Genomic DNA, 16,310 nt, shown 5'->3' with positions numbered 1-16,310 from the left:
ACTGCTTTAATATTATATCAGACATTTACTCAGACCGTAAACAGTTTAGATATATCGTTCTCAGTACGTGTTTCACACAGGAAGATCACTGGTAGCACATCGCCTCCAATGTCCATTTCCTGTGCAAATAATCGTTTCTGTGTTAATAACTTCCTAATGCAACAAAGATGAGTGTTTAAAACTTAATAAAACTGCATTTGCACAAACACCTGACATTGGAGTTGTTTCTGTTTTTGGCCCCCTTTGGACTTGTTATTAGTTTCAGCCTCTCAGACAAACTATTCTGGATTTACATTAAATGGAAATACCAAGAGAGCTATTTACTCCAGGTAAGATATTACTGTAACTGTTTCTAAGCTTTTAACAGAACCTTACTTTAAAAATACTGAACTATTCCTTTAAGCGACAATGTAAAGCTTCCTGTATTCTTATGATTAATCAAGGTAAACATTGCATAAGATGTACCCTTGTCCTCTGTCAAGGAAGGCTGAGGAGAACTTCGATGTCTCCGTGTATGGTGAGTTTCATAATCACAGAGCAAGCCTGCAGGGACAGGCATAGGAATGCAAAAAGTGAGACTCAGCTGACAAACTACATCATTCGATGCAGCGTAGGGGCTGGAAATCATAGAGTGTGGGTCTGTGTTTTCTGTGTGTGAGGTGTGGCTCTGTGCCGCTTTATCTTTGCATTCCTAACCACGCCAAGTCCTCTAAGCCAGACGAGTACATCTCCCTTTAACACACACACACACACACACCGTATCCATGGTGCCAGGCTCTCAGAGGCATGCGGTTTCATGAGGCGGTTACCTTTGAATGCTCAGGTTTTAAGAGGGACGACTTGCGGAGACCAAAGTGAGTCCTGAGGGAGCTGCTATATGTTCAACGACTGTATGTCTTTATAGTGTTTTCCGACCAGCAGTAAACAGACTGTCTGCAAACAGCACTTCCTTGCCTCTTTCATTTTAAGCACCTGTTGAAAATGATCAGATTTTTTTTTTTTTTTTTTTTGTTCCCAACCAAGATAAGCACGGGGTTTCAAGTTAAAAGTCCAATGTCTCCAGTGACTAAAAAGCATTCTTAACATGCAGGCCAAACTCAAACAAAGACCTTTTTGGTGTTGTGGCAGGAAATCCTTTATGGGGTCTCCTGTAGTAGGGGGAAGTTACAGTCAGGCAGAAACCTGAGCGGCACGCTGCCTGGTTTGTCAATTAGCCCAAACAAACAGAGTTAGAGGCCAAAAGTCTCTGCAGCTCTCATGTTGGTGAAGAGCTCAATAACATTTAAAAAGGCTCCACAGTGAAAAACAACGATGACCATTCAAAATGTAGGTTTTATTGCCTTCTGGCTTAGTAATAGCAATTTTGCACCTACATAATTGATATGGGTGCTGGTCATTTGGCTTATTTTCCATGCTGTAAGTATGTTTCATGTCATCACGTGTCATTTTGTACCTGCTTTATGGAGATGTTTCTTACCTGCTTGAACAACGCATGATCTAAAGTCCTTTATCATAATCTTGCTCTACTGTATAATAGACTAATAGATATGATCTACCACCAGGAGGTCGCTCAGAGTTCAGAAATAATATATAATATAATATATATAATATATATATATATACGGGAATGTGTTGTAATAAAATAAATCCTATATATGCTTTAATTAAATTACGATGGAGAGGAGAGCTTTTTAGTGCTTCTCACCATAATTTCTAAATATTTAACTACTGTGGGTGTAACAAATGATTTTGAGTGTGATGCACTCATGCAACTGTACATTCATCAACATCGTCTATAAAGGGACTGCTATCTGTCTTTGACTCGAACATGAGTCTATTTAGATACTAAATACTACTTGCATGCGTTAAGCGTCTCAGGTAGTGTGTTGGTCAGTGTAATCAACTAATTAATAATTAAGTCTCGTTGCATCTGGGTGTTGTGCGTAATCTGTGTGCATTCTGAGCTGGTGTCTCGTCAAAAACTTCATTATGGTAACACATAGTGATAATAAAGATTCTTGATTCTTGAAGTATGTCACATTTTGAATTTGATAGCATCAAAAAATCATTATAGATTCTTCAGAAACTCTGAAATAACCTTTTAGTTTAGCCAAAAGGCAACCTTAACTTTTTTAACCGACTGTGGTCAGCCGGCCCACATTAGCAGTCTTTATAAGTCAACTTAACAGGGCAACTCAAGAGCTACTTCCTTTCCCATGACTTAAACAGTCAAACAGGATATTGCTCTGTGAGAGAGGTGTTTTAATCTTATATCCTTAAACCCATATTAACTTCCAAGAAAAATTAACCAATAATAAGTGTATGGGTGCAAAGGAATTGCTTTATGGTAAGAAATAGAAGTAGAAAGCAATGAAATGGCAACAGCTTGGTGGGAAATGGGAGTACGATTTGGAAAAGGGTTCAATTGGCTTGAATGCCTGCTGTCTATTGTAGACCTGCCTCCAAGGTTGGAAAAGGTTTGACATGGATCTTGAGTTTTAGCCAGTTGGTCTCAACACAGATCTGCGTGACCTACTGGGCAATCTGATCTGCAAAGAAGTTCCCTTTATTTTCATTCTCACCTTGTTTTTGGGAAGGAGAATCCATGAACACACCTGAAGGTATTTAAGAACTCGAATTTCTTGCTGGACTTGTAAGCAGGACTGGTCTGTGAAGTTAAGGCAGGGAGAGGTCATTTGAACATTTTTGGGTTGTAAACAAACACGTTCAGACAAACTGAGTCAAGTTTTGTTTCTCCTTCGGACACCTTTGGTATGAAGGAACTTGACCAATTCGCTGGTAAAGTTTTGGGGAAACGGGGTGAAAGTTAAGAGACTGTCTGTGCAGGTTTCATTCACAGGGAAATGTCTCCATTCCATTTTATTTTTATAGTGCCAATTCACAACACGTGTCCTCTCAAGGCACTTTACAAAGTCAAATTCAATCAAATCATACAGACAGATTGGTCAAAGGGTTTCTTATCTAAGGAAACCCTGTAGATTGCATCAATTCTTGACAAGCAGCATTCACTCCTCCTGAAAGAGCGTAGAGCCACAGGGAGAGTCGTCTGCATTGTTAATGGCTCTGCAGCAATCCCTCATACCGAGCATGCATGTGGCAACAGTGTAGAGGACAGATGGGGTTGATTCATTTATACTAAGGTATTCCTCCTGCAGCCAGGTTTCTGTGAGACAAACTCATTCTGAGTATCAGAAATCAATTAATTAAATAACAAAGTATTTGAAGAGTGATACCTTATATTCAATAAACCAGATTTGATTGTTTTATTTTTGGTTCAAGTTGAGTCATATTAACTTTTACGAGATTTTTATGATTTGCTCCTTTAAGATCGGTTTTTAATCTGTTTGGTTTTGGCAGTGGCCGAGACATAGGGGAAATGGCCTAGTAACGGTAAATAAGCTGTAGAGAGGTGTGTTAAACTGCGGCTCTGCTTCCTGGTCTGGACCCAGGGTTTGTCAGCGTTTTTAGCGAACTAGTAAATCCGGCCAGATTCCTAGAAAGAAGAGCTCCACCAACCAAAGTAGGATGGATGCCGTCTCTCTGGATCATACCAGGTTTTCCCCAGAGAGTTCACCAGTTATCAATGTAGCCCACGTCGTTTTTAAGGACACCACCTAGACAACCAGCAGTTGAATGATGACATGGAGCTAAACATGGTCTAGTCAAAGTCCGACACTGTTTTAGCAAACTTACACACCGAAGCAACACTAACTTCAGTGACCTCCAATTTACGTAACCGGACATCATTGCTGCGTGGGTGAATAACAATCTACTGAGTTTCCATTTTTTTATTTGGGTTTGGTGTCATTGTTCATGAAAGGTAAATAGATTTTCATGTTTGCAATCAGAAAGTATGTTTAAAAATAAAAACAGAGAAAGAAAAGAAGCGTCCGAAAAACGCAGTTGACAACTGCCAAAAATCATTCAAATTACATTTGCAATGGCAAACCTAAAGGTTTTTGTTGTTTGTTTGCTTTGTCAAGAAATACTGTTTCTAGAGCTGGAGGGATTTATGTGCTTACAGGTTGGTGCCGCCGCCTTTCCGTTTTAGTGGACAAGACAAAAAAAAAAAGCTGTTTGGATCTTTTAAAAACACTATATCCACTTTTCAAAAACAATTGAAATGTATATTATAAGTTATTTGTGTTTTTGACTTTGAACATGTTGACTTTTCTGGATATAAAGTGTAAAGAAAGCCATCATTTATGCTTTAAATGGCCATAACCCCCGGCTACAAGCATCTTATCTAAGACCATATTGAAAATGAGAATTGAGTTACCCAGCAAAAGGTTCTTGATGCTCAGAAAACTCCTATTTAGAAGCAGGAGCCAGAAGAATGCAGCATAAACAAACTGGTATTTATTACAAGCGACTGCCATTCCTGTGGACATTAACAGCCACGAAAGGTTCCCCGCCATCTGAAAGTACCCAGCTCTACCCACAGTGAGGCAATCTGTTGTGACATGATTGTGTGGTGACTGGCTGAACACATGAAAAACCACAGGCGTTATCTTCTGTTACTTTAACATTCCTGTCCACGGTGCAAAGGAAAACAGAGAGAAAACCCGTGTGGTTTCACGGGAAATCCAACGGTTATTATCCCGAGGAAGCCCCTAGAACTGTTCGGCGGGAAAATCCCGACAATCCACAAGGCGGAATACTTTCAAATATCACGGTAAACAGCTGCACAAGAGCCTAAACACGGGGAAACAGTCTCAGCTTGCTCCCGTCTTGCAAATTTAATCTCCCTTCCATAAATACTGACTGCTGGTTTTTATCTGATCCCAGTCCATGCCTTCCATCATGACAAGAAGCCCCCATCTTTCTGTTGCGGGGGTTGTATCTAGGCCCATTTATCTCCGGGCTGAATTTAATCTGAGATGATTGCCCCTTTTAATAATTCACGAGAAAAAGGTGCAGGTAGACAGCAGTGTCCACACGCAGGAGCGGGATGGGAAACCCGAATGTATCGAAGCTACAGCATTGGGATTTTTTTTTTTTGGTTTTAAAATGATTTTTGCAGTAAGGTTAAAGGAGTGCGCTGACATTTTTACCGCCATGATGCTGTATCTAAAAAACAGCTGCATTTGTAAGCGGCTCCTCTGCGACAGCATCAAAAACTGCTTAATCATCAATGTGCCCATCCTGGTAACTCATGTTACTCAGCTTACGTTCATTTGAGAGCTAGCTATAAGGAATCTTTTTTTTTTTCTTTACTGTGCAGTTTAGCAAAACCCATGCAACACATGCAGAGACTATGTGCAATGCAGTAGTTTGCTAAATTACGTAGTAATAAAAAAAAAGGGTGAATCAAGCCAAATAAATACATTTTGGTGCTACTTTTGTTGAAAGAAAATGTATTTTACCTCCCATAATATGCCCTCTGGACTTATTGCTCAGGGATAATGTAAGAGCCTCCCTACCCTGGTCAATTATTTATGTGTCCACAACATTGCAGTTTCATGAAACAGACCCACCCTCGGGGAATGAAGCCACTGACCGGAGGTTCTCTCTGCACCGATACAATCCAGCACCAAAACGACAAGTGACATTTCCAGCAACACATTTAAAAAGAATGGGGAGAAAAAAAAGTCATTTAGGGGTATGTCTTTTGGCAGAACGCATCTAAAAACGCTTTCCAGGTGTCGTCCTGCTTTTTTATCATCAAAGCAGGAGGGCGCTTGAATCCCTCCATTAGCAGAATTATGACAAGCTTTCCTTTGCCAAAAATAGAGCAAACGCAGCAAGCCCCTAATCCTCTTGAGAGGACTCCAGCCCTCTCCAGATCCAACAGGTGGTCTAGTAAAGGATAGCGCGTCTCCTGGATCCAGTTTCTGCTCTGGCCACTTATGCTGATTGTCTCGGTCTGCGATAAATCTTTGCGCGAGGTCCAGGAAACCGTTGTTCCTGTGTCCAATCAACTCAGACACGTTGGATGGGACCGTGCTCAAGGAAGCGGACGAGCTGGGATCCTTCATTTTGGAGAGTTGAGAGAGCTACAAGATGATGTTTTTTGCCATGCAAGGTGATGTAAACGATATTTCTACTATGCCTTTTAAAAATATTTATACCCATGTGACTTTGTTCGAGTTTCACCACCTTAAAACTGCAAAAATTGACTTGTCTTATTGAGATATCATGTGGCAGATCAGCATGGTCTTATCAAATTATGAAGTGGAGGGAAGATAACACGTGATTTTTAATTTTAATGTTTTTGCAAATCAAGTGTGGCATTCATTATATTCATCCCCCTTTACTCTGACACTTCTAAAAAAATCCACTGTGAATAATGAGCAACAAAAGTCATCTCAGAGGTAAATACAGTGCACATGTGTGCATAATTTAATCTCACCACAAATACAGCTGTCCTTTGAAGGCTTCTGAGGTTTGTTTAGAGAACATCCTCATGAAGACCAAAAAGCCCAGCAGACTGGTCAGGGACAAAGTTGCGTAGAGGTTAAATGCAAGGTAAGGTTATTTCCGAAGCTTTGACCATCTCTCGGAGCACTGTTCAGTCCATCATCAGAGAATAGAAATAGTGTGGAACGACTGCAAACACATGGCCATCCATCTAAATCAGAAGGGCATGAAGAGATGCATGAAAACAAAATAAAAATGCAAAAGAAGGTGTTACGGTCACATAGCACCAAACTTGATCTTTTTGATCTACACTAAATTATGTGGGACAACAAACTCTGTGCGTTACCCTTAACCCCCCCGTTCCCCAGCGAAAACATGGTGGTGGCAGCATCATACTGTTTGGATGCCTTTATTCAGCGGGGACAGGAAAGCTATGGTCAGAGAGCTAAAGACGGGGTAATTCTCACAGAAGCTAATTAGAGGTAGGAGTGGAACAATACATCCATCCACACTGATGTATCGATTAAATGATTAACAAATTACATCAATGCGAAAATTAAAATATCGATCTGTAACGTCATTTTTAAGATATGCTTTTATTTTGAAATTCCGGCATTAGACTGTAGTCAACAGGTGATATATTATTATTATTTTAAACTGTAAAGGTAAACTGTTTTTGATTTAAATGCCTGATGCCCGTAAGAGGTTAGAAATAAAATGCTCCAGTCACATTTGGGTTTGTTCGTGAGTTGATATCACAAACCATCGCGTTAAATCCAATGGAAATCGTAGCAGACTTCGTGAAATCGGCAAGTATCATATCACCATCAAAACAAATCGGCGTGACATCGTATCGGGATAAAGCTGGTGATTTACACCCCTAATTAGATGCTATTAGACGCGGCAAAGACTACAATGGAATGGGTTATATCGAAACTCCTCCTTGTTTGAGTGGCCTTTTTCAAAATATAGATCTATTGCCACCAGAGAATCTGTAATAACAATGCAGTCCATCCAGTCTGACTGAGCCTAGAGGTATTCAAAGTCAATTAGACGACTGGTTCTCCTGCTTTCATCCCTCCCTAAAATCCTGCCTCTACCTTTTGCTGACCGTAATGGAGACCAGCAGGGGGTCCAGACTGGCTCTGAGGCGGCGGCAGCATTTTTTATTTAATTTATTTATTTATTTATATATATTTTTTTAACTCTGTCACCCAGAAACAGCAGTCCTGGGGAAGGGGAAACATACATACATCCACTCTGCCCACTTCAAAGAGCCCTCTGATCAAGATTAATTGCTTGCAGGAGGGAAAAAAAAAAAAAAAAAAACAAAGAAAAGAAAAAACTTGAATGGATCATTTATGGCTACAAGTATTGGATTTCTTGAGCGGGCCAAATCTTCATCTGTATCCTGACTGCGTGTTGAACATGATGACAGCAAAGCAGCGCAGTGAGGTTTAATGAGAGTCGGTGAGTGTGGCCGCTTGCCAGACGGCATGGCTTGGTTAAAGGAGCTCCTCCCACCTCCTTGTGCTTCCCCCCCTCCTCCTCCTCCTCCTCCTCCTCCCTCCTCCCTGACGCTGCAGCAGAGGACTTCAGCTGTTCTCCAGCAGCATTTCACCTCTGCACACAGAGCAGCAGAAGCAGCAGAGGCAGCAGAGGCATGCAGGGCTGGAGAGCAGCCCAGCCCCGCAGCGACGCACGCTACCCCGGCTCTGCAACCCGAGGGAGACCCGTAAGAAGAGGTGGATACCGACCACACGGGAGATCCGAGGATAATTAATCGTTTCTGGACCCCCCCTCCTTTTTTTTTATATTAGTTATTACTGTATTTTTCTCAGGGGAAAGCTTTTCTGTTGCCAGGGAGGAAAAGGTCCGAGCAGGTAAGCAGGCAGCTGATAATATAACCTTGGCAGGCAGCTCGATTATGTTGCAGCTGCCTAAAAAAAAATGGCATGTGTTTTTTTTTTTTTTTAATAAATTGGATTTCTTGTTTTTCTTCGTTTCCTCTCATATATCCGATTTACCAGCTCAGATGTGTAGACGTAACCCCACACCGCATTGATTTGATGTAATAAAGGGAGAAACAAATAGAAGAAATTTCCTTTTTATAATAACGACACAGGGCTATTTTAACCAACGACACCCTGCGGGTCTCCCAAAACAGAACAATTTTATTCAAATCTTAATTGTATTTTATTTTTTTAAGACTCTACCACCTGAACACGTGTAGTGTGTTCGCCTAATCTAACGGAGGTTTAGTCAGATGCGGGAAGCATGAATAAACAGCTCAGAGTTGGAAGTTTTGAGAAAAGTTTTGGCGGACACCCCCCTCCTCTCTGACTATAAGGAGAAGAACAGGTTGAGCGCCCCCTCCCCTCCCCTCCCCTCCCCTCCGCTTTCCTGGTGAATGAAGGGGCTGCTGTGTGGCTGAGCAGGCGTGACAAATGCAGCTCGTTCAAAGTGAGTGTGAGCGCACACTGATGTGACCTGGTTATCAGACTGGAACATGGACAAATGGACGTCCAATTATTGTGATCACGAATGAATGACTGGACTCTGCTTTTTTTTTTTTTTTTTTTAGACGTCCAATTAAGGTTCTTGGACACAGCAGTATACAGACATAACTCTCGGATGCACTAAGGGTCTGGTGCATGACTGCATGCATAAACGCATGCGTGCATCCTTGCTGCTGTAGACAGATTTCTTAATCGGGTAAGATGATATTTTTGACTGTTCTGGTGCATAGATTTAGCTTTAAGTGTTGAAAACCTCCTTGTAACAGGCAACATGAGGAATGATGGTGATCACTTCAAGGTTCACGATGTCTGCCTCAGGTGGCACCAAGAGCTGTAAATTCCACATCCACCCTCAAGCCAATGACTCCTGACAAGTTGTCGAGAGATTTTTTTTATTTTATTTTTTTTCCTCCCTCAGGGCTTGTTCCAAGGCTTTTATTTTTTGCTTTTCTCTGTCTCTGTGTGTTTGTACAAGAGGAAGTGAGAAACGTTGGACCTTGAGCTTGAGAAAGCGTGGGGAATGTAGAAGAGGGGTGTCTATCTTGGTTCAAGCCAGAACCGCCGGACATGGTCAACAACTAGCGGCGACACTCGTCTCGTCTGGCTGCTTGTCGGACAACTCCTTTTAGGAGGTTGTAAAAATTCAGGAGCCGTCTCGGTCCCTCGTCTCTTCGCAGAGGCGTTCCTGAAAACGTTTCCCCGTCTCTGATCAGCTATCTGTCGCGTCGCATGACTCGTACGCAATAACAGGCGAAGATGTTAGGCAATGCTCTGCTTCCTCTGTCGTCTCAGGAACGGTTAAACAAACAGTGAGCTCACGGTTGCTTTCCTGCTCAAATTTAGTCAGAAAGAACAAAGGCCAATGTAAACTGGCATTATCTTTGCCAACAGCGAAACCCATCATGATTACTGAAGGATTAGTAGATCTCAAGATTGATCTGCTGGTGTCATGAGTTATCAGGCATTTTTAATCACCAAACACCCGATTGCGTTATTCCCCATTCTATGGAGTTCTTTTGATTTAAATATACTATCACATAACGTTTTACGGCTTTATTTTAGAAGGGTTTAGCTTGTCATCTTGCTGTCTCTAATATTCAGCATCTACATAATGAGCTAATGTTGGGTTGAGTTGCTCTAGCACCTTGTTGAGAAGCGATTGTGCTGCGTTAAGATCATTAAGAGACCCACCGGTTGCAAGTAAACAAAGAATCCCTCTGATGTGCTGTTCCTCATCTCACTGTCAGTCCAGTCAAACAGGACATGCAGCCAGAGAGAGTGGGGGGGGGGGGGGGGGGGGGGTAGTTTTGTTTGTTAGGAGTGGAGGACGCATGTGGAGTTGGAGGTTTGGATGTGTTTGTGCGCAGTGGCGGGGGAAGGGATCTTGTTCTGGGGGTAAGATTCATCCTAGTGAGACTTGTGCCTTTAGACATTCCTGACATTCCGACCTCTGGGATGTTTGAGGCTCCTCTGGGTTCGTCTTGTTTGACGGGGGGCTGCTGAGGACCCTTTGTAGGGCTTTCATGTCGCTGGGCTCACTTCGGCGAGCCTTTTGGTTGAGCCGAGACCCCATGCCCTCTAATTTAAGAGGCCATGGGAACGTTATAGCACAACACATATTTGGTCTTCTTGAGTTACATCTGGCGATGACCCTTATGTCGGCATCACCAGGCTTTCAGAGAATGTGTGTCTCCGGCCATCGTTCTCCACTGGAGCATTTTATTTATTTATTTTTTACTTTACATACAAGGTTTTTATTTATTTTTTTATTGAGGAGATATTAGCTGCAACTAATAAATAATTCACGCTGACACTTAAAATTAAAACGATCTCATTTGATTGCTAACTTTTAATAAGATATATTTCCATCTCCTTTCTCTACCACCATCTTCTGGTGTTCTTCCCAGCCAGCCATGAGAGCTCATCCTCCGACTGAAGGATCCCTTCGCCACCTCCTTTGACCGAATCCAACCCTCAGCAAACCCAAGATGTCATCCTGCAGCGACTTTGCAGAACACGTGTGGAAACCCGGCTCTTGCAAGAACTGCTTCCACCCGCTTAGTGCACACAAGACTGGCCGCGCCTCGGATGACAACGTCCCGCCAGCTTGTTTGAAGAGCAGCCTGGGAGGTGATGAGGAAGGTGGAGTGACCGCACCTTCGCCCTACAGCAAGCCGACCATTGCTGTCAAACCCACCATGATGAGCTTTGACACCAGTGAGACGACGGATGTGAACATGAACATAGAGCAGGTGGGCTTCTTGAATGCTTGTCTGTGCAGAACACTGTGACCTTTTTTTTTTTTCTTGCTAATAATGTGGTCTCGATTTTCTCTTGTAGCCGGACAGTCCAAGGAGTCCAGCTGAACGGATGGGCTTGAAGAAGCTCCTAAATATATCTCCACTCTACATTGATGATAATAATGATTGCAACAAGGCCCATAAAGAGGCGGTTCTTCAAAGCCCTGACGCCAAGATTGACTACAACAGCAGCTGCCTCTCCTTGTCCCCCAGTATCCTGCCCAAAGACTCTCTCTTTATCAGTAATGTCTTTGTCAGCCAGGAGGAAGGAAGAGGTTCGAAGAGTATCAAGAAAAATACCAATGAGGACTCCTGCTGGAAGCAGAATAATACACTCGCTAATGGACTGAAGAGCAATTACAACGGAAGGACTGATTTTAGGGAGTCCCACGAATCAACAGTGCAGATTCCTTTCTCTGTGGATACGGTTCCTTCTGAACATACCACTGTTCATGGCAGCCATATATGCAGTAGTAGCATTATCACGTCCAGCACTTCCACTGCCTACACCGCTGCCTCAAGTGTGGATACTGTAAACCACATTAGCCCAACGTCCCTCAGTCCTACTCCTGCCCTATCTAAAGAGAACAGCTTGTCAGACTCCCCTTCTTCCTATCACAGCAGTACCGACTCCCTTCCTGGACAGGATGAATCGGTAGAAAAGCAAAATGGGTTAGTGATCCATCAAAGTCCGTCAGCCACAGGACGTCCAGAGTCAACTCCGAGCTCTCCTAGTGTTCAGGGAGACTCTGAACCGATATACGCTGAAAGCACCAAGAGGAAGCCTAAGTCACCAGGCAGTGGACTACAGTCCAGTCCTGAGTCCCAAAACCAGACCAAGCAATCCCAATGCTCTGAGTCTGAGCATTCTGGAGAGAGCCAGCGGGCCACCATCACCGTCATGGCTGCTCGCACAGAAGAGAACAACAGAACTTTCTTCCTGAGCAGCCCAGATTCAGGTGTCAGCACTCAGTGCCACTTTAGCCCAACGGCACGCAAAGACCCCAGCAGCCCAGCCTTCCGTTGGCCCATCCCCAGCCACGGTGCAACCTCTCTAGGCAGAGACGCCTCCTTGTCTCCAAACCTACACCCAAAGCCCCAGTCTAGCCCACCCATCCCGCCAAAAAGAAGCTCTCGCTCCCCAAAACTTGGTACCTCTAGTCTCTCCCCGTCCTTGTCTTCCCCGGTCCTCCTTCCCGAATTCCCCAAACTTGGTACATCTAGCCTCTCAACATCCGCCTCCTCTCCTTTCCCACTCCCAGAGCTCCCCGTGCTCTTCCTCGTCTCTGCGAGAGAGGGACACTTCAAGGGCCCCGCAGACATTCAGAGTGCAACGTCCGAACGCTTACACAAGCCCAGCCACCACAGCTCTGGCTGGAACTGCCGCATCGAGGAAGAAGAAGAGGAGGACGAGCGGAGAGGGATGGAGAAGAAGACGCTAGTTGCCCCCAGTTCGGGGACAACCTCCCAGGAGACGGGACTCATCAATGGCGCCGCTGTCGGGAAGGAAGCCAATGACTGTAAGCCCCGCAACAGTCCCCCTCCGATGACAGAGCCAGGCACGGCCCCCCCGGCCTCCCCCGACAATGATGCCTCTCAGGGGGAAACCGAGGGCAACGGCGCAGAGGAGAAGGGCAAGCACAACGAGAGCATGCTGGCCAAGCTATCGTTGCATGGAGGCTCGTTAGGGCTGCTGGCAGGAGAGAAAGGAGCTTCCAACCATGACCCCAACCCACCACCTCCCCCACCCAAAAAGCTGCACAGGTAAGAATAACAAAGATCTCGTTTGGCTTTTATGCTTATGGATAATAACATTCAGACTAGACTGATCCCAAACACGGCTTCTTCGTATGATCAGTTTTTTTTTTTAAATCTTAAAATAAAGAACTGATGTAATTTCGAAAGGTAATGACGTTGACCGTGTCAAAAGCTGTTAAAAATGGGGAAGTACAATTTAGCAGAAGCAGAAGTGGGTCAAAAGTATAATGGATAATGACGTTACAGTGTTAAAGTATAGCTTAAAATGTTTTTGCCCCAAATTTAGAATGCTGAAAACACTGTGGTCACTTCAAGAAAAATGTAAGGTTTGCATTTCTCTAACTTGTGAATTTTGCAGCAGTATAAACAGTCTTTATGCTCAAGGAGGGCAAAAACACATGGAAAACATAAACAAACTCCTGTCATGTTGAGAAGAGGTGGGTCCTAATTGTTATTTACATTCAGACAGCAGTGTTATCCAAAATGCACTGGACGTTTAAGCATAATTTAGATGTCAGTGCTCATTTGAGCCCATTTTGTTGCACTATGGCATGCACGATAGCTACAACAGATAATTTAGCACCCTCCCAATGCAGTAGGTCTAAATTCAGATGTGGGTTTTGCTCCCGTGTCTGAAGGTGTGTATATATAGCTGCTTTGCTGCTACGGTGCACACGCTCACTGCTTCCATTGAAATGCACCTTATTGCACTCATTCCTTGCGAGACTTCCAGTGCCTTCTCCTTTCATACCGTCATTATTCGGCCTTGAATCAGCCTCCATTCTGACGCCTCAATGCGTGCCTTGTTCTGTTCCTACTGGTATCGTGACTTCTTCAGTTCTAATTAATGCACAGAATCGGCCTGGTGGATAGTCCACTGCTGTGTCACGTCGCTGTAAATTGTTTTGGCTCCTGCACAATTCGTGCCATTGTCAAATCAGCTGGCTTTCTATTCATTTGTTTGTCACACACGGACAAAGCTTTATTTTTAATTTGTTTCAATAGAGCCTTTGCAAATTAACCGACATGTTTGCACTGCAACCATACGTTATGCTCTTGAAGTCCATGAGCATTAAGGATGTTATTCGTGCTACTTATTTGCAGTTTTGCCTCAGTGACCACAGGGAAAAGAATAAATTCTCACGGCTGAGTCAGCAACCCACAGCAGAAACTCAGGGCCCTGGGTTTTGTTTTTAGAAGAGCATCAATTGATTCTCCTAAAATAGATTTTTTTTTTTTTTTTTTTTTTTTTGGTCTGGGCTGGTGGAGCTGAGGGTCAAATCAACTTCTGCAACTTCCTTGAAAACAAGTTTTGTCAACTTCAGACAGACACAGCAAATAGCCTCCTATTGCCAAAAAAGCCAAATGTGCTAATCAGGTTTTAAGGGAACCACATTTGTGCTGATTCTAGTAAGGACCCATTTCCTGTTGATGACATTGCTAACAGTCTGCAATGATTCAAAATATGTGGCTGAAAACTGTGTGGGAACTCTCTTTAAAGCTAGAAGAAAAGAGGTTTTCGGTGACATCCTAGACTGAATTCCGTGTCACCCATAAGCCCTCCTTCCCGGAAGTCAAACTTTAGTTTCTAAGGGTTAGGATGTCAAAATTCTTTATTTGGAGTGGGTGGAAGGCTGGGAAGAATATAATTATGTCCTTAAAATCAGACATTTTCCAGAGGCGCAGATAAAGACAAATGGATCGGTGCTGTGCTTGCAGATGCACTCACCGAACATTTTATATAGCACCTATTTCTTTTGTACTGGTATTTGGAGCACCTCTTGCCTTCAGAACTGCCTAATTTCTTCATGTCATAGACTCAAGATGGTAAGTGACATAAACCACGTTCTTTAGCGAGTTTGATCCAAAATTGGCTAGATGGCATTGCATATTTGCTGCAGGTTTGTCGGCAGCACACCCATAATGCAAAGCTCCTGATTCACTTCCTCCCAGAGATTCTCTACTGGACTCAGACTGAGGAGGTTGTTGAAGTATAGTGAGCTCATCAAGATGTTCAAGAGACAAGTTTGATTTGTGACAGGGGGCATAAAACCTACCCATCTGCTTTATGGTTTGACGTGTTGTGCTTTCAGACAGTTTTTTTTTTGTGTACCTTAGGTGTAGCAATCTTTGACATCAAATGGCATTGCTTCACACACAACTACCTCTCACAGAAAGTAAAATTGTCTTTGTCTTTGAACCCAGGAGATGGCTGTGTATGAAAATCCCAGCTGATGAGCACTTTCTGGTGTGTTCAGACCTGTCTGACACTAAAAACAATGCTTCATTCAAAGTCGGTTAAATCCTCTTTCGGATGCTTGGTTTAAACTTTAGCAGGCTGTTTTCACCACCCAGTGCCCAAATGTGTGAGCTGCTGCCATGTGGTTGATTGATGCAGTAATTGTTATTAAGCAAATAAAAACCTGATCTACTATATTAATGTCTAAGAATCCATTACGATTTCTAGTTTGAGGCGTTCCAATATATATCTGGTATCTATGTTGATTGTCGGTCAGCATAAAAAAAACAACAAAAACATTTTTTTTCAATTTGAAATATTACATAGCAGTCACAAACATATTGTTTCATGCACACCTATATTAAACTTATTAAAGTTATTTTTCTGTTCTTCTAAAGCAAAAAAGAAGAAAAAAAACAATGTAAACATATTGTCACACAAACATCTTAATAGATGCATCATCCTAGTGAAAATTGTATTGTACTGTGTGTGTGTATTTAATTTTGACATATTGACATAGTCATGAAGTCATTCTAATCATTAGCAGAGTTTGAGTAGATGTGAAGATTTGTATTCTCTGCTGTTTTAGAACTTTTGCCCTATTTGGCTCCAGGACATAATTTTGATGCAGGTCCCAAAGGTCAGAAATGAAATGGGTAAAAAGGCTTTTTAATTTTCTGCCCCTGCTACCTGGAATGACACGCAGGCGGATTTAAAGGTGCATCGCGCAACTTTCCAAGTTAAACATTACTTATTTTCGTTCCCATACATTACCTTACAAATGCCTGACGGGTAAAATGAGTCATCCTCTATTCTATTTACTGCAGTTGCTTCTATATGCTAGATTAGTCGGTTCAAGAGAGAGCAACTCAGGACGAATTCTCTGGGCATGTGTGTGGGTGTGACGCGCTGCCGGCTCTTGTTCACATGACTACTTCATTGAATCACCACCAGAATGGATGCATTCGCGAGAGAATACAGACTAATTTAAATATTTAGCTTTCTTACCTCAGAAGACAATACATCGCTAAAAAAAAAAAAAAGACCTGTGCAGTCGCAGCAGCAGATGCTTTTCCTCTACTCCCATGCAGGTGCACAAAAACTGGTGTCATT

At 42.9% G+C, this 16,310-nt stretch overlaps 1 protein-coding gene across 5 annotated transcripts in view; it reads left to right on the top strand.

Moving 5' to 3' along the window:
- Positions 1 to 5,869: 5,869 nt before the first annotated feature.
- Positions 5,870 to 16,310, top strand: part of prag1 (PEAK1 related, kinase-activating pseudokinase 1) — a 32,237-nt gene continuing 21,796 nt past the window's right edge. For 2 of the 5 annotated variants that reach the window (XM_036140229.1, XM_012868960.3), the window contains exons 1-3: positions 7,696 to 8,264; positions 10,808 to 11,152; positions 11,241 to 12,964. In XM_036140229.1, the coding sequence (XP_035996122.1) occupies positions 10,889 to 11,152; positions 11,241 to 12,964 (1,988 nt within the window). In that variant the 5' untranslated portion in view covers positions 7,696 to 8,264; positions 10,808 to 10,888. Of the gene's footprint in view, positions 6,047 to 7,695; positions 8,265 to 9,013; positions 9,097 to 10,807; positions 11,153 to 11,240; positions 12,965 to 16,310 lie in introns of those variants that run through there. The other 3 variants (XM_036140231.1, XM_036140230.1, XM_021319686.2) reach the window with 3 other exon arrangements.

The sequence above is a fragment of the Fundulus heteroclitus genome, chromosome 8 (genome assembly GCF_011125445.2).
Source record: "Fundulus heteroclitus isolate FHET01 chromosome 8, MU-UCD_Fhet_4.1, whole genome shotgun sequence".
NCBI classification, from domain to species: domain Eukaryota; kingdom Metazoa; phylum Chordata; class Actinopteri; order Cyprinodontiformes; family Fundulidae; genus Fundulus; species Fundulus heteroclitus.
Note: the sequence above shows the minus strand (reverse complement) of the source record. Positions and strands in the feature narration are given on the sequence as shown.